Source organism: Salvia miltiorrhiza, chromosome 1, assembly GCF_028751815.1.
Source record: "Salvia miltiorrhiza cultivar Shanhuang (shh) chromosome 1, IMPLAD_Smil_shh, whole genome shotgun sequence".
Classification (NCBI taxonomy): domain Eukaryota; kingdom Viridiplantae; phylum Streptophyta; class Magnoliopsida; order Lamiales; family Lamiaceae; genus Salvia; species Salvia miltiorrhiza.
In genome coordinates, this window is record NC_080387.1 from 19,414,769 (window position 1) to 19,433,326 (window position 18,558).

An 18,558-nucleotide genomic window follows, 5' to 3' on the forward strand; every position below is an offset into this window, starting at 1 on the left:
ATTTATTTTTTTAGAATCATATTTATAATTTATAACTTTACAATTTATAACGTAAAATCATTTTTCGTCGAATTTCGACGGGTTACTCACTAGTTGGATAGAATTCTCCCTCCAACTCTTGAGCTCTTCAATGTTTGCACTCCTTCAATTGTGCCTTATGCTTGCCCTTAACAATCCTATTTATAGATTTAGGGAGGTGAGCTCATGGGCTTTGGGCCTCCATGTAATGTGGGCTTTAGGGTTTAGATGGCAATGGACCAATAAATTATTTATATTAAATATTAATTATATACTCTCTCTGTCCGCCAAAATTATGTAAAATTGCTTGGGCACGGGATTTAATAAAATTGGTGATGATTTTGATGTAGTGGAGAAAGGGTCCCACCACTTTATGAGATGTGTGGTTGAGATTGAGTTTTGAATGGGTTTTTTGTAAATAAAGAGTGTTAGTAAGGATAAAATATTAAAGAAGATGGTGGGACCATTGTTATAAAAGGAAAGTAACATAATCTTGGCGGACGCCAAATATAGTAATTTTTACATAATCTTGGCGGACGGAGGGAGTATCTATTTAATTTTAGAATAAAATTCCATTTAGCAAAATAGAAAATATAATTGAATATTTAATTTATGAATTTACACGTGACACAATATAATTCGAGGCAACACCCTACTCTAGCCAAAACCTTTTAGTCATAGGAAATTCTAGCCATACAAATAAAAATATGAAAATAATAGTATTTTTTACTAAAATACCCTTTTAGTGTGTAACAGTGTAAAATGCTCTATTACACACTTTTTAGAAGCGAAAAAGTGTGTAATAGTGTATTTTACACTGTTACACACTTTTTCGTAAACACGCACTTTTACGTTATTACATATTTTTTCACAAAAGTGTGTAACAATGTAAAATACACTATTACACGATTTTTGTGATTACTATACGATTTTTGAAAAAGTGTGTAACAGTGTATTTTACATTGTTACACACTTTTTCTCAATTACACACTTTTACGTCATTACACACTTTTCGTAAAAGTGTGTAATAGTATTAATTAATTGTACATTTACATTAAAAAAGTCTAGTTTTTCCATATTTTTATTTGGGTGGACATTTTTTCCTTTTCTTATCCAAGAAGGGCTAATTGAGCCCATTAACTCATATAATTCGATGACAAATTTAATTATCTACAATAAGTCAATAGTTTGGGGGTTTTTTGTAAATAATGTATCCATAATTAAAAGCTCATATGATTATTACAAAAATTAAAAACAAGTAAAATATTTGCAAAAGATAAGTAAAAATAAATTCTTTCTAAATTCACATATTTCACTTAGTGCAGTATCCTCGAACAAATGACAGCCCCACTTAATTATATCCGTGAATATGCAGCAGATATACGTTTTCTTATCTCATAATCTAACAATGCTAGCCAACAAGTATCTTTTAACTATGGCTTAATTAACCCTCGACGTCCTTGTCAAGGTTTTCTTTTCACAACCACACAAGACAACATTGATTTTTTGTTTGTTGCAATTTATGGATGTGTTCGGGCAATATAATTAATTTAAAATATATTTGCAGGAGAAAATTCGAAGTGATCGTAATTAAGGTTTAGGTAACGTAACGACTAATTAACGAGGTTGAAGAAACAATAGAGAAGTGAGTATTTTGAAAAAAATTCGAAGTGATGGAATTAGAAGAAGAATCCAAGGAGAAAATTCCAAATCTTGCAAACCAAAAGTTAGAAGCATGAAGCTTTTGGCAGATAGCAAAACTGCTTTGTCTCTTTGTCTTTAAATGCAAGAGGATAGTAACAAGTGGATGGTCTACGCCTTTCCACAACATTACAAAAACAACACTGATTTTTTGTTTGTTGCAATTTATGGATGTGTTCGGGTTATTTAATTTAAAATACTATAAGATAATGAAGTGTAATTAAGTTAGTATAGTATGTTTTATCTTTAATTAATAAGTTAAAGGTTTGAATCACCGCAAAGGAAAAATAGCTAGATAACTACTTGATCCTATTTAATTTTTTTACTATCTTTTGAATCCAAGAGTTTCGGTTCCATTAACACCTATATTTAAGCAGGCCAAATTATATTAGGCATGCACATAACAATCTCAGACTAAAATATGTCAAATTGAAGTTTTTAGATACAATATGAAATTCATGACATTTGGAATATTGTATAGAGTAAAGTAATCCATTTATCTGTTTATTTCTGAGACCAACTAAATGCTACATGCAAGGCACGTTGTGAGTTTAAATAACTTTTAAGAGTTACAGAAGTTAAGCCCAAGTTTATTTCAAACACGAGTTTTTCAAGTAAATTCGACATAAAGAATGTAAAGAGGTCATATTTATCAGTATCATAAATACATTAACATATATGCCAAAAAATTCAATACACTCCAGAGTGACAAGATTCATCAAATAAATTTTGAATGATGTACTTGTACTAATACAAAACTAGCCTTCCAAATCAATATCCAATACTTCATTTTGACATAAACAAAACTTTACTAATTAGTTAATAGTTTTTTTTTTTGGTATAGTATGGCATGATCGTTGGAGGGGGTCTCTCACTTTTGGTAGCATTGCAATCTCCCACTAAGCAACAACCCCAAGTGTTTGTTTTGTCTTGGTCACACATTACCTGTTTGGCTTTTGTTGTATTAAGGAATAACACCAAATTTTAGGCCAGCTCTTATTCCCATCCATTATGCATAGTGACAATCCCAATTTTTAATGGAGAAAATTTCATCTCATGTATTTATGAGGATTTTGGATTTTTAGATATTCCCTATTGCTCTGAAGCCCCCAAGGGAACAACAAAGCAAAAAAGGGACAAAATCTACCCCCTTAGATTTGTCATACATGCAGCCATGGAAAAGTCTAGCACAACCAAATGATTTAATTCCATTTGGCTCTCAACCAAACCTTATTTGGGGTAGTGGAACACCCCATGGAAACAAACCTCTGTGATTTCACATCTTAGGGGATTTTGGAGTTTCTTCAACACTTGTTTTTCATGGGGTTTCTCTTCTTTTCTTTTTTTCTTAATCAATTCACATATAACCCTTTACTTTGATATTTGAGTTTTTGTTTCTTGTTGATTCAAGCAGTTAGCCTCCTTTTGCATCCCAATACTGGTGAGTTTCTTGATTTTGCTTTCTTTCTGTTGATTTCTTGAACTAAGTTTTCATTCATGTTTCAGTTTGATTTTTCTTGAAATTTTATTTCTTATGTTTTGATCATAGTCATATATTATGATCAAATGCTCGAGGGATTAAATTAATGTACTCCTTTGTATCTCTATGTATTTCATGTGCTAAAATGAGGTGTGAAAATAGCTCTTTGAAGGTTAAAATTCTTATATGAAAAGAGGTTATATATGGTTTAACCTAAAAATCAGAACCTATTAGTATTTCTTCTTTAACTATTTATGATACTTGAATAACTTAGAAACACATGAAACAGGGCAAATTTTTATTCTCAATTGTTTGGACTATGAAAGAGGTGAAAATTGTAATCAAAATGTCCATGTTGATACAGATATTTTATCCTCTGATTTTTGACAAAGTAGTAAACATGATATTGAATGTAGTGTTGGTATGGTTCCGGAGGAGGGATCGTCGTCTCCGTTGCAGATGTTCTCGATGATGTCTGTATCACCCGCCCCCTACCCTTGGTTGAGGGAGATGAAATCCGAGGAGAGAGGGCTGTGCCTCATCCATCTTCTCCTTGCCTGCGCCAACCACGTCGCTGCTGGAAGTGTCGACAACGCCAACACAGGCCTCGACTACATCACGCATCTCGCCTCCCCCAATGGCGACACAATGCAGAGGATCGCAGCCTACTTCACAGAGGCTCTTGCTGACCGCATGCTCAAAGGCTGGCCCGGATTGCACAAGGCCCTCAACTCCACCAGGATGAGCTTCGCAGCCGAGGAGCTCCTCGTGCAGAAGCTCTTCTTCGAGCTCTGCCCCTTTCTGAAGCTCTCGTATGTGATCACCAACCAGGCCATCTTGGAGGCCATGGAGGGGGAGAAGGTGGTCCACATAATCGACCTGCATTGCTTCGAGCCTGCTCAGTGGATTAGCCTCATCCAGGCGTTGAGCACGCGGCCTGAGGGGCCGCCTCATCTCAGGATCACGGGCATTCACCACGAGAAGGCTGTGTTGGATCAGATGGCTCACCGGTTGAACGAGGAGGCCGAGAAGCTGGACATCCCTTTCCAGTTTCATCCTGTGGTTACCCCGTTGGAGAGTCTCGATGTTGGATGCCTACGTGTCAAGACGGGGGAGGCTGTAGCGATAAGCTCCGTGCTCCAGCTGCATTCTCTTCTCGCATTCGATGATGAGTTGAGCAGGAGCCCCAAAGGCGTGCTCTTGCAGAGAGCCCTGCATCTGAATCCACGCACTCTCAGTGACTTTCTCGATAAGGATGCTACCGCCAGCCCGGATTCTGCCTCGTCCTCGCCTATGCTGCTGCCTAAATCTAAGATGGAGGGCTTTCTAAACGCGTTGTGGGGTCTGTCACCGAAGCTGATGGTGGTGACAGAGCAAGAGTCGAACCACAATAGGGCCAGTTTGATGGAAAGGATGATGGAAGCTTTGAACTTCTACGCAGCGCTCTTCGACTGCTTGGAGTCGACGGGGCCAAGTGCTTCCGTGGAGCGTCAGAAGATTGAGAGCATGCTCTACGGCCGGGAGATCAAGAACATCATAGCGTGTGAGGGTGTCGAGAGAAGGGCGAGGCACGAGAAGCTCGAGAGATGGATCCCTAGGCTCGAGTCAGCTGGCTTCGGTAAGGTGTGTTTGAGCTACCACGTCATGATGCAGGCCAGGAGGCTCTTGCAGAGCTACAACTACGATGGCTACAAAGTGAAAGACGAAAACGGCTGCTTCGTCATGTGCTGGCAGGATCAGCCGCTCTTCTCTGTCTCGGCGTGGAGGTTTAGACGCTAACAGTTGAGGAAGATGAAGCCTTAATTTCCATTTTTCCAATTTGTATAGAGGATATTTAAGTTACTTAGCAAACCTCCATAATTGTATCATCATCTGCATATAATTCATCAAGTTTTCCTATTATCATGCTGTGTGTTGGAATTTTAGATTGGGTTAAGAAAGATGAAGCTTTGCAGTTGCAGAGCAAGAACATGAAGAATCCAACTCTTGAAATTTGAGGAAATCAAGTTCACATCATGTCTCTCAATAAAATTAAAGGAAGTTGTGATATTTGAACAAATGCAGTTTCAGTAATGCATTACAAAGACATTGTATTCAACCACAGCATCTCCTGTGGCCACGGTGAACTTGTTCGTCTTGGCCAAGGCGTAGCCACGAGCAAAACGGAAAGCTCCAGTGCCTCCAACAACCGGCATCTCTCTCACAGCTTCAAGAAACTGATTGCTCCCAAGAATGCTGATGGAGCTCCCGTTGTACTTGCCCTCTTGGAACACAAGAGTGATCGCCATGAGCAGAGCTGCACCGTCTTTCGCAGACAAGGTATACACTCCTTGAGCCCTTCCCACCACTTTTGATCCGGGCTCCGGCCCTTCTGTCAAGGGATCATCTATGATTGTCGTCATGCCAAACACGTTTCTTGTCCCTGCAACCACGATGGCAGTCGGGTTCTTCCCGCTCACAATGTCGTGGAAGTAGAAGTGCAGATGGCTCACCTTCTCGGCACGGTGAGCAGTCTGCGTTTCGAGGGACTGCTCGGAAAATTTGGCATGGGTGAGTATGGCATGCGTGGAGAGAAGGATGAGGGAGAAGGCCAAGAGAGTAGCCATTTGTTGGTGGGAAGGGAGGAGAGAGTAGGAGGACTTTAAATAAGCCTTTTTCATGGCATGGTTGCACTTTTGCTTTTCCTGTTACATGCTTATTCAGTGTTATGATTCATAGTAATGATAGAAGATTTGAGGAGAAAGCAAGAGAAGTTGGAAAAAAAACATGATAGTGTGTCAACACTAGCAGCATGATGGAAGAAGCCATTACCTCAGTGGACTTTTAGGTAAATGGATTTTAAAAAAGTGGGACTCCTTTGGGATCATTTTCTTTGAACTTGAAAGTTGCATTTTAACTGAGATATTATATGCATGAATCCAGAGAGAGAGAGTATATTTTTCTCAAAGAAGACGCACAGCACAGTAGTAAGTAGTTACCAAGATCATCTCATCTCCAGCGCGGTGAGTCGCTTTTTTGAGGATAAAATTGTCACGGCAAAATCTAGATGGCTATGGTGCCGCGCGTGATGCTGTCGCTCTGCTAGCCCTTTTATTTTTATTTTTTTAATATACTGAATTTATGATTATGCTATTTTGTGGATATAAAAAAGTTGGTACATATTTATTTGAAACAATAGGGCCGAATGGCCCTATTGAGGATACAAAATCAAAATTTAGCCCTAAATCTAAAAACATCAAAATTTAGCCATTAATTAGGTGGGATGCCTAATTTGCCCTTTCCACCCATCGCACTGCAGCTCTTTGATTTGGCCCAATCGCTCTGGCGCTCCTCGATTTGTTCCGGCGTGGTTTCGCGGACGCAGACAGAGGGCTCTCACATAGGGCGGCCGTGGCTGCTAGCGCGGTGGAGAAAACGAGTTGCGCCGCGGAGGCCGAGGAAGCAGGAGCGATTGCTGGGGCTCTGGTCGCCAAGAAAAGGCGTAGTGTCGACGGTGGCTACCGCCGTGGGAGACGATGGGCTGTCGTTGTTCGACGACATTGTTTCGATTGGGGGAATTTCGAGTTTCTGATTTTTTCTAATTTTTTTTGGGCGTGTCTGGGATGATTTTTTGGATCTGATCTGATGAGGCGGCGGCGGTGGATCTGATCTGATCGTTGCGCCGCCTCCTCCATCGGCAGATCTGATCTCCGCCTTCTTCGATTTCAGCCATCGATAGATTTGATCTGATCTGATCTGTGCTGCACGTATGGCACTTATGGCACTATTAGTGCCATAAGGCACCATAAGTGCACACTTCCCCCTAGGGTTTAGATATTCCATTTAGGGTTTAGATTATCCATTTGGGGTTTAGATGTTCTATTTAGGGTTTAAATGATGTTGTTGTTTTTGTATTTGTACTGCACGTATGGCCCTGATGCATGCCATGGAGGCCCAAGTTACGTTGCATATGTGGGCTGATTTAATAGAGTCTTTTATTTTGTTTTATCTTATAATTTTCGTGGGTTATGTTAGGGTGGCTGAAATTAGGCCTTAGTTGAGTCAATTTTGAGTTTTATACCTTGTTTTGACTAAGGATATGTTTCCTTATTAGATTAGGAGTTATTTTCCATGTTTATTCTCCTAGTTTGGTTAGGTTTTCGCATACCTTATTTGTAGTCTTTATGATGGACGAAAATTAGGGTTTCTTTTGCTTGTTAGTCAAGTTAGGTTTAGTCTTTACTTTGCCTATATATAAGGCTTTGTGTTGGACGAAATATCAGCCTACTTTTATCAATAAACTTGTGAGTTTTATTTCTCTCTTGAGATTTCCGAATTCCTCTTGATTATTCCAAGACGAATTCAATTTATCCGGCGTAACGGCGAGTCAACCATCCCTCGTCGCGTGTCATTCATCGTCCCCGAGTTGCTGCGTCAACTTCACGTTGGGGTTTAGGGATCCGTTCGCCTAAATCATTCCGTGGGTTAGATTCAGAGGTTTTGGGATTCCATCTTCTGTTCGTGTTTCAAGTCTTCCGTTTGCGTGGTGTTCGATTGGTCGGCAAGGATCATATCATTTGGTATCAGAGCCAGGTTTCGTATCCAGATTTTCGCAGGAAATCAAGTTCTGGCAGTCTCCGAAAAACGGCCATAACTTTCTGTACAGAGCTCGGATTAAGGCGAAACAGGTGGCCACAGAAAGCTCTCTCGAAAACGAAGAAGTCGTATTTCTGGGCAAAATACGATTGGAGGACGTTTGATGCTTAAAACAAAGGGTTGAAGTTGGCTGACCTGTTCAGCGACGAATTGATAAATTCCTAGGAATTCTTCAGGAGTATGACTGGAGTCGATTTGCCTACATATATGGTGGAAGAGCTGCAGAGAATCATACAGAATGCGTTTAAGCCTATTCATGAGAGGTTAGATCAAATTGAGCAATCTCAACGGAGACCGGATCAGAATTTTCTTCAGTCAATTAGGCGTCCTCGAAAGGGTCTTATGAAAGAAGAAAAATCTTACGAGGAAGAGTTCGAGAATGCTTCTCGACAATTTTATAGCTGCAAGAAAAGGCGAGATGAAGCAAGGGATCATGAGAATATCAAGTTGAAAAATATTCCATCAATCCAAAAGAAACACGATCATAAATCGTATCTTGGAGGGGAGTGGGATAATTGGATCTATGAAGAGAATCAGTCATTGCCAATGCAACAACTAGAAGACACCGTCACTCTCAACCAGACAAGCCACCGTTTGAATCCAAAGAAGATGAATGTTGAAGTGGAAGTCGTGGCGTATATCAATGAAGAGGCATGTTTGAATCCAAAGGAGTTGGTGGAAGTTGATAGAGAGGTTGATGTCAAAGATGATGAGTCTACTCCTAAGTTGCTAAAATTCAAGGATTCAAGTGACGAAGTGCTTGAGGAATCTACTCCAACTACTTTGGAAGCAAAGGCTTTGACGCAAGCAAAGGGCGTTGAAAAGGAGCAGCCCATAGATAAAAAGGAGATTGGGTTTATGCAGAAGTCATTTCTTGCAAGGGCTTGTGATTGGATGTGGGCCGTGAAGGAGGAGAGGCTGATCATTGTGTTGCGGTTCAAGGTCCAAGAGAAGTCAGAGTTAGAGCCGAAGAAGAAGAATAATGCACAAGGGAGAAAAGCTATGGTCCAACAGTCAATTAATGCAAGGAACGAAAATTTGATTTTTGATCCTGGCATTTGGATTGACGACTTGGATTTGAGGACAAATCCCTTTCAAGAGGAGGGGAATGATATGATCCTTGCCGACCAATCGAACACCACGCAAACGGAAGACTTGAAACACGAACAGAAGATGGAATCCCAAAACCTCTTAATCTAACCCACGGAATGATTTAGGCGAACGGATCCCTAAACCCCAACGTGAAGTTGACGCAGCAACTCGGGGACGATGAATGACACGCGACGAGGGATGGTTGACTCGCCGTTACGCCGGATAAATTGAGTTCGTCTTGGAATAATCAAGAGGAATTCGGAAATCTCAAGAGAGAAATAAAACTCACAAGTTTATTGATAAAAGTAGGCTGATATTTCGTCCAACACAAAGCCTTATATATAGGCAAAGTAAAGACTAAACCTAACTTGACTAACAAGCAAAAGAAACCCTAATTTTCGTCCATCATAAAGACTACAAATAAGGTATGCGAAAACCTAACCAAACTAGGAGAATAAACATGGAAAATAACTCCTAATCTAATAAGGAAACATATCCTTAGTCAAAACAAGGTATAAAACTCAAAATTGACTCAACTAAGGCCTAATTTCAGCCACCCTAACATAACCCACGAAAATTATAAGATAAAACAAAATAAAAGACTCTATTAAATCAGCCCACATATGCAACGTAACTTGGGCCTCCATGGCATGCATCATTCCCCTCCTCTTGAAAGGGATTTGTCCTCAAATCCAAGTCGTCAATCCAAATGCCAGGATCAAAAATCAAATTTTCGTTCCTTGCATTAATTGACTGTTGGACCATAGCTTTTCTCCCTTGTGCATTATTCTTCTTCTTCGGCTCTAACTCTGACTTCTCTTGGACCTTGAACCGCAACACAATGATCAGCCTCTCCTCCTTCACGGCCCACATCCAATCACAAGCCCTTGCAAGAAATGACTTCTGCATAAACCCAATCTCCTTTTTATCTATGGGCTGCTCCTTTTCAACGCCCTTTGCTTGCGTCAAAGCCTTTGCTTCCAAAGTAGTTGGAGTAGATTCCTCAAGCACTTCGTCACTTGAATCCTTGAATTTTAGCAACTTAGGAGTAGATTCATCATCTTTGACATCAACCTCTCTATCAACTTCCACCAACTCCTTTGGATTCAAACATGCCTCTTCATTGATATACGCCACGACTTCCACTTCAACATTCATCTTCTTTGGATTCAAACGGTGGCTTGTCTGGTTGAGAGTGACGGTGTCTTCTAGTTGTTGCATTGGCAATGACTGATTCTCTTCATAGATCCAATTATCCCACTCCCCTCCAAGATACGATTTATGATCGTGTTTCTTTTGGATTGATGGAATATTTTTCAACTTGATATTCTCATGATCCCTTGCTTCATCTCGCCTTTTCTTGCAGCTATAAAATTGTCGAGAAGCATTCTCGAACTCTTCCTCGTAAGATTTTTCTTCTTTCATAAGACCCTTTCGAGGACGCCTAATTGACTGAAGAAAATTCTGATCCGGTCTCCGTTGAGATTGCTCAATTTGATCTAACCTCTCATGAATAGGCTTAAACGCATTCTGTATGATTCTCTGCAGCTCTTCCACCATATATGTAGGCAAATCGACTCCAGTCATACTCCTGAAGAATTCCTAGGAATTTATCAATTCGTCGCTGAACAGGTCAGCCAACTTCAACCCTTCGTTTTAAGCATCAAACGTCCTCCAATCGTATTTTGCCCAGAAATACGACTTCTTCGTTTTCGAGAGAGCTTTCTGTGGCCACCTGTTTCGCCTTAATCCGAGCTCTGTACAGAAAGTTATGGCCGTTTTTCGGAGACTGCCAGAACTTGATTTCCTGCGAAAATCTGGATACGAAACCTGGCTCTGATACCAAATGATATGATCCTTGCCGACCAATCGAACACCACGCAAACGGAAGACTTGAAACACGAACAGAAGATGGAATCCCAAAACCTCTGAATCTAACCCACGGAATGATTTAGGCGAACGGATCCCTAAACCCCAACGTGAAGTTGACGCAGCAACTCGGGGACGATGAATGACACGCGACGAGGGATGGTTGACTCGCCGTTACGCCGGATAAATTGAATTCGTCTTGGAATAATCAAGAGGAATTCGGAAATCTCAAGAGAGAAATAAAACTCACAAGTTTATTGATAAAAGTAGGCTGATATTTCGTCCAACACAAAGCCTTATATATAGGCAAAGTAAAGACTAAACCTAACTTGACTAACAAGCAAAAGAAACCCTAATTTTCGTCCATCATAAAGACTACAAATAAGGTATGCGAAAACCTAACCAAACTAGGAGAATAAACATGGAAAATAACTCCTAATCTAATAAGGAAACATATCCTTAGTCAAAACAAGGTATAAAACTCAAAATTGACTCAACTAAGGCCTAATTTCAGCCACCCTAACATAACCCACGAAAATTATAAGATAAAACAAAATAAAAGACTCTATTAAATCAGCCCACATATGCAACGTAACTTGGGCCTCCATGGCATGCATCAGGCCCTTATGGCACTATTAGTGCCATAAGTGCCCAAATGACCATTTTACTTAGTTTTATTTTGAATTTCCGTTGGCACTTTTGGTACTATTAGTGCCATAAGTGCCAACGGAAATCCAAAATAAAATCAAAGTAAAATCTTGGCACTTATGGCACTAATAGTGCCATAAGTGCCTAACCCGACCCGGCACGCGACCCGCGTGCCTGATCCTACCCGGTCCGCCTCATTAAGGGTAAAAACGTCCAAATCAATAAAAATGGCCAAATTTTGTGTTTTTTCAATGTGTGGCCATAAATTGTGTTTTATGCTTCATTTTGGCTACTTCAAAATTTTACTCGCTTATTTTTTTATAAACTTTCTTATATAAAATAATTGTCCCGTAAATGCATTCTCATGTCATGTGAGAATGACACGGGTTCTAGAAAATTATTTGAGTGTGTAATTGGAATAAAGGTGTTACCCTTGTTGTGAGTAAGTTATGTTAATTATAGTTACTAAAAATAGTTAACTGTCTATAAATACATAAATTATATTTAAATTTTAATTTTTAATGAGATTTATTTTTTTTATCAAAAAATACATTAATTTTTATTGTTTTGAGAATTGGCCTAACTCTATAAGTTCGTTGGTCAATAATTTAATTGTCAACCGTTGGATATATTTTGACAATAGTTCTCTAATGATACTCATATTATTGGATTTTAGTCATAGAAAGTGGTCGAAAAAAAATGCAAAAATATAGATTTTCATGACATCAACTTTCATGCCATTTTTCGACCACTTACGGTGACCAAAACCCAACAATATAAATATCAATAGAAAGAAAATGTCAAGAGCTTTCCAACAGTACCTTCAAATTGTCCGTCGAACTATGAGCTTGGGTCAATTTTCAAAAAAGAAAATTATGTATTTTTTACCAAAAAAATAGATTTAATTAAAATTCAAAATTTGAATATAGTTAGTATATTTATAGACAATTAATCCTACTAAAAATAAAAATGAGAATACATTTTGAGAATGACATAATTAAAAAAACAAGTATCTTTTGAAATATTTTTCTCTTACTTAGAGAAAGTATCTTTTTGAACTTTTTTTTCTCTATATAATAGAACACAACATTAAAGATGGAGCTAAAATTTTCTGTTATTTTAGTATTAAAGCTATTTTATAATAGCTTAAAGTGTTGGAGATGCCCTAAGGATTAGGGATGTTAATTGAGTCAGTTCATCGAATTTTGGGCCATTCTATCAAATTTTGAACCAATCCTATTAATTTGTGGATTATTCGACATGAAATTTTTTGGGGTATAAATTCTCAACAATAGCCCTCAACTTTTGGATTTAGGGCAAACCATGGGCTCGAAAAAATTATGAAAAAAATACTAATTAATATATTTCTCTTGACACTTTTATATTTGTAACAAACAAATACACATATAAATAAGTGATATTTCAACATCAACTGACACAATAACTAATATTCTATCCGTCCATGATAAAATTTCCTACTTTTTCTTTTTGGGACGTCCACAAATAACTTTATACTCTATTTTTGAACTACCACCACTAATAATACCTCATATACTCTTACTTTGTCACATTTTCACCACTCCTAATAAAAATTAAAACAATACAATACTAATTACAATATCATTTTCGTCATTTTCAATACACTCAATAGTCTCGTTTTAAAATTCGTGTCACTCCATCCTAAGATGTTTTATTATGGACGGAGGGAGTATGCAACTCTTAGAGAGAGGGATATACACATTTTTCTTAAATGATTATCATTTTCTGATTTTTACATTAAATATTACTCTCCTCGTTCACTAAAAGCATGTCACTTTTGTCATTTTAGATATCCACAAAAATTATGGCACTTTCCATTTTAAGGCATGACCCACCACTTTTTCTTATCTTTTATTCACACAAACACCCTTTATTTACCAAAAATCATCATTAATTCAATATCGACCACTTATTTCAAATTTTGGTGGGGCCATTTCTCACTACATAGAAATCACCGCCAATTTTATCAAAACATGTGTCTACCAAAAGTGTTATACTTTTGGCGGACAAATGTGTATATTTAAGTATTAAATTAAAAACATAGAGAAGCGACCAAAATACATTTCACAAATATTTGAAAAAAAATATCTTAAATTACTAAATTTTAGAAGCAAAGTAATGAAGTTGGAAAATCAAATAAGAAGAAAATTTTCATATTAACAGGCGAACACATTGTTTTCCGGTCAGCTCTATAAGGCTCAGACTATTTTTTGATCAACCCTATTGAGTTTTCGAGTTATTCAATAGAATTGAAAATTGTCAGCCTTAACGCTCCCTAATTATCAGTTTATTCTGGTCAATCCACATATTTCGGGGCTAAGTTAATATCCCTACCAAGGATCATAACCAGTGCTGTCAAAAGCGACCTAATCTCAAGCTAACCAACGGTACATTTTGGGCTCATTTGGCCCGTTTTGCTTGATTGGCTTGCTCACTTTAGGCCGGTAAATGTTTGGCCCAAATTACCTATTCAGCTTATTGGATGGGCTAATCCGACCCGATATCATTTTTCAGGTCGGACTTCACCAACCATGGGATGCTCTGTTTTGGCAGCGTGATTTTTCCTTTGGGTCAGCTCTAGACATAATATTTGAGTGCACTTGGCTTACAGACAAAGTCTGCCTTACAACAACGAATCTGACATCCCTTTTCTCACAAGCTATTGTTTTACAACCTCTCTGCATCTATTTATCTTCCTTTAATTTGTCAAGTCCTTAAAATGCAATTACGAGCTAGTTTTCATCTTAATTCTCTTCTGCTTATGAAACTCAATTGTGTTGCCCACATTCAAATATATAGTATATTGGAAGTTGGAACACACATCAAAAGGTAATTAATATATATAATACAAATTAAACACAATTATCCATGGAGTACATCTTTTCTCCACTTTATTCTTAAGATTCATTTATTTTGGTTGTAAAAAATTTATTTGAAAATGATGAATAAGAAAAGATGAAAATATTACACATGTTTATTAGAGATGAAAAGATAAAAGAATATTGAAAAATATATTCGCATCACTACCCAACGATATTATTATCCAATATTGAATTAAGAGAAAATGAGCTGCCCGAAAAAATATTTCACATTGTTCGAATTTTTTTTATCATAATAAATATGTAAAAATAATAAAAATATATCTTTTCTATCATTTCTTATCAAAGTAAACGACCCTTATAAATACTTTGTGGGGCATGTGATTCAAGATATTCTATTTGTGTTTAAGCATTGAGTTTGAATTTTCCAAAAAATATGCATTTAGGATTTGAGTTTTCCAGATAATATTCATTTCATGTCAAGAAATTTGGAGTGCTTCTCCTACGTGTCACTATGATGTTATCTAAACCAACAAACATAAGTTGATAACATAACAGAGGAATGTGACGCAAATTAAAACAGCTGATTGGTTGAACTTATAAGTTTTTTAAAACAACTCAAAAGTATTTGTCAAAATAAATTTTTAAATAATTTCTAAAGTGTGAAAACAAGCTTTGAAATAACCTATAAGTTGTAAAATAACTTCCGATAACTTATAAGCTTCCCAAAAAATAAAATAAAATTTTCAATCTCGTCTTAATTTTTTCATGATGATCTTATAAACAACAATCAATAAACAAAAAGAACCCTACTATATGATACGTCATTCTCAACATATGCCCTTCCATTTTCTTTTTCTTCTCAATTTTTTATCTTTAACAAGGATTTCACCTTACAACTCACAATTCTCTTTCTAACTTTTCTTCTTGAGCTTATGATGTTATGCACAATTTTCATTCTAGCTTAAAAATTCAATTTTCTAAATACTTTGACAACTCACATGTTCTTACTGTTCAAAAAAACCTTAGCCAAGCACCCTCTAAAGCTTGCAGCACACACAAAACCCAATCCATTGCTTCGTGTCTCTATTCTTTCCATGGACAAAGCCTGTAAATAAGTCTGTAAGAAAAGAGAAGTGTTGCAAGTTGAAGCAACAGATTTACTCCATTCCTTAGCTACAAAAAGTTTGGAAGATAGAGAGTTAATACCTTTGTTAACTTGATCCCTCCTTCAAATAGATATTCGCTTGAAATTATTCATAAGTGTTTACTGTTACTTCATTGATGCAGAGCTCTTTTCAGAAAGGAATTGATGTTCAGTTATATCAAGGGATCTTGTGCCATGCTACTAACTTAGGATGTTTGTTTTAGAAAATGTAAGTGCTCCTGTTCTAGAGCTAACCTCTCGTATATACTTGTAGTGAGATTTTGATAGAAACAATAGTATTTCTTTGATTTGGAAAACTTCTACTTGAGCTCATGTGCAGAGTAATCATGTGTTTAAATCTTCCACAAACCATAGATTTAGTTCAACTGAGCGACTGGATTCGGAGTTTACTAAAAACCAGCAAACATCAGTTGATAAACAACACACAAGTAGCTCAAGGTCACACCAGATTCTGTCTCTAAGATAAAAAGGAAACAAAACACAGAAACAAACTTAGGCAGCATCACGCGATCGCCCTAAGTAATCTTGCAGCATACTTTGATTGTTCAACATAGAGTCGACGTGGGATAGGATAAAATCTTCTGCAAGTGACAAACAACAAAAACTTTCTGTGAATATTTGACATCATTCAAGATTCTTGTTAGTCCTAAGGTGTTACCTACCTGCAATGGTGATCAGTTGCACGCCTGCATCGGCCTTGGCTGATTGAAGGGTGAAGCATAGCTCAAGTGGAGATCAAATTTGGTAGGTGGCAGTGGCAATGGCATGACCTTCTCAAATGCCTCAACTAGCAGAGCAACTTTCCTCTTTTTAGCAGGGCCGAGCTTCGTGACCACCTGTCTGAGTGCATAATCCACCATCCATTCTTCTGAATTCCTCCTTTCATCAACATCTTGATGCTTCAGATCAACTCTCTCTGCTTCAGGGTCTGCCTCCACCGCCAGGAAATTCGGTGCCCGTGGATTGAAACCCCCAACTTCATCACCATCCTCCACCAGCTTCTTCGAGCTGCCTGCAAACCGGAGCAAGGCAACGATGTCCTCTGCATCTTCTCGTGCAGCTTCACCAGACGCCTCCTCGTTCAGATCATCAAATGGAACAGCAGCTTCTTGTTGGCCTTGAGCATCAGTTTTGGTTGGAGTCTTGTTGTAATTTTCTTCGTCTCCTTCTTCATCTTCTTCTTCTTCTTCTTCTTCTCCTTGTTGTTGAATAAGTGATGAAATTTGGTGATCATCTTGAGTGGATTCGGCATCATCGCTATCCGAGTTGAAGCCACCATCTTCATCAATGGACTCCTGCGCGGCTTCATCCATCATAACAACCTCATCGCAGCAGCCATCTGAAGCGTCGTCTTTGAGTTGGGCTGCGTTTGCTTCATAATCATATTGCAGAAGCGTCTCCCAATCCATATCAGATCCATCAAAGGAATCCTGCGAGAAATCCTCAGAAACTCTTTCCTCTGGATCCTGCGGCATGTAGATTTCAACGAAGAAATCCTGATCATCGTCATCTGGAGTAGGCGGAGCTCGGGCGCGCCTGGCGGCGGACAAGAAGGAGCGGAGCGGCGGGTGGTGGTGGCCGTTGAGCGAGCAGTAGGTGTAGGGGCAGACCTTCACCGCAGAGTGGCCGCTGGGGTTAAGAGAGAGAAAGGCAGGAAACTTGGAATCTTTCAAGGTGGAGGAGCACGTCGCTCTCTTTGCATCAGCCGCTGTCGAATGAGCCCGGGGCCGGGGTTGCTGCTTTGAACAAGCAGGCCTTCTTCGTCAGCCCTTTTAGGGGATGGTGAGCTCGACTTCGACTGTGATGATTGCTCCTTTCTCGCGTCGGAGCTCGTGGTGGACTTCATGTAGTTGGGCGTCGTTTTGCAGAGCAGTGGCGGCGGAGTTGCAGGCGTTGGTTTGGGGCGCTTGATGGGCCCCGACTTCTTCATCTTCTTGGCCTTGAGGTCGGCGCCGCGGGGGCTCTTGGCGGCGTCGTGGTGGTGCAGGAAGCTTTGGGTTTGAGCATGGTGGACTTGGAGGCTCAGCTTTCTCTGCACCATGGTTTTTGTTGAAAGATGGAAATGGGAAATCAAATTAAATCAAATGCTTATTCCTAGCAATCTTTTTGTGTTGTATATTTCCATGTGGCGTATGGAATTTGAATAAGTGCGAGATTAGTATTGGATGCCGACTCTCCACTAACCTATTTTGGGCCCTCCATCTCCATATATTCATATGATATTACTTATTTATTTAATATGTAGTATGGCTAAAGGTACTTCCTTTTTTTGATAAAACTAAAGGTACTTCCTTTCCTTGTTATATGGCTATACAAATAATTAATCACAATTACTTTATACAGGCACACTAGCTCGTAATTATCGAATTTTGATATAAAAATATTTTATTGATAATTATACTCCATTCGTCTCATAAAAATATGCATAATTTTAATTTTTCGTTCTTCCCATAAAAACATGCATAGTCTATTTATAGTAATAATTCTCCCACTAAGAGGTGGTCTTGGGTACACCGCTATACCCAAGTTGACCCATACCCAGATCCTGACCTGCATCTTGATCCAAACCCGAATCCTGACTCAAATCGTGTAAACGACACTATTTAGTTATACAAATGACACTATAACATTGTAAATGACATTGTGTATAATTGACACTATTCAGAAATATAAATGACACTTCCTGTAATTGACACTATAAAATTGTAAATGACAATATAATATTTTAAATAACACTATAAGATTGAAAATGATATTATAACATTTCAAAATGTTATAGTGTTATTTATATAATTGAATAGTGTCAATTATAAGCAATGTCATTTGTATGACTGAATAGTATCATTTACACGATTTGGATTAGGATGTGAGTTTGAATAAGCATGCGGGTCAGGATTTGGGTACAGGTCAACCCGGATGTACGGTACATCCGGGTGTACATGAGATTTTGTGCTTCCCACAAAACATCACAATCAATGTGGGACCATTTCTCCACTCACACTACATTTTACATGATTTTTTAAAAACTCATGCCGTTCCATACTATGCATATTTTTATGGGACGGATGAAGTAATATTTTTAATTAATT

At 38.3% G+C, this 18,558-nt stretch overlaps 3 protein-coding genes across 3 annotated transcripts; 1 reads left to right on the plus strand and 2 right to left on the minus strand.

Annotated features, from left to right (window-relative positions):
• Positions 1 to 2,656: 2,656 nt before the first annotated feature.
• Positions 2,657 to 5,101, plus strand: LOC131006894 (scarecrow-like protein 3). Its single transcript, XM_057934042.1, has 2 exons — positions 2,657 to 3,160; positions 3,616 to 5,101. Exon 2 carries the CDS (start codon positions 3,623 to 3,625, stop codon positions 4,976 to 4,978), a length of 1,356 nt encoding a protein of 451 aa, XP_057790025.1. The 5' UTR covers positions 2,657 to 3,160; positions 3,616 to 3,622; the 3' UTR covers positions 4,979 to 5,101.
• A 69-nt stretch (positions 5,102 to 5,170) lies between these two features.
• On the minus strand, positions 5,171 to 6,138 carry LOC131006897 (dirigent protein 2-like). Its single transcript, XM_057934045.1, has 2 exons — positions 6,011 to 6,138; positions 5,171 to 5,883 (listed from the first exon to the last, which is right to left on the minus strand). Exon 2 carries the CDS (start codon positions 5,857 to 5,859, stop codon positions 5,266 to 5,268), a length of 594 nt encoding a protein of 197 aa, XP_057790028.1. The 5' UTR covers positions 5,860 to 5,883; positions 6,011 to 6,138; the 3' UTR covers positions 5,171 to 5,265.
• Positions 6,139 to 15,786: 9,648 nt separating this feature from the next.
• On the minus strand, positions 15,787 to 17,510 carry LOC130993713 (calmodulin binding protein PICBP-like). The gene is made up of 3 exons (XM_057918778.1): positions 17,225 to 17,510; positions 16,132 to 17,177; positions 15,787 to 16,050 (listed from the first exon to the last, which is right to left on the minus strand). Exons 1-2 carry the CDS (start codon positions 17,508 to 17,510, stop codon positions 16,144 to 16,146), a joined length of 1,320 nt encoding a protein of 439 aa, XP_057774761.1. The 3' UTR covers positions 15,787 to 16,050; positions 16,132 to 16,143.
• Between the last annotated feature and the right edge of the window lie 1,048 nt (positions 17,511 to 18,558).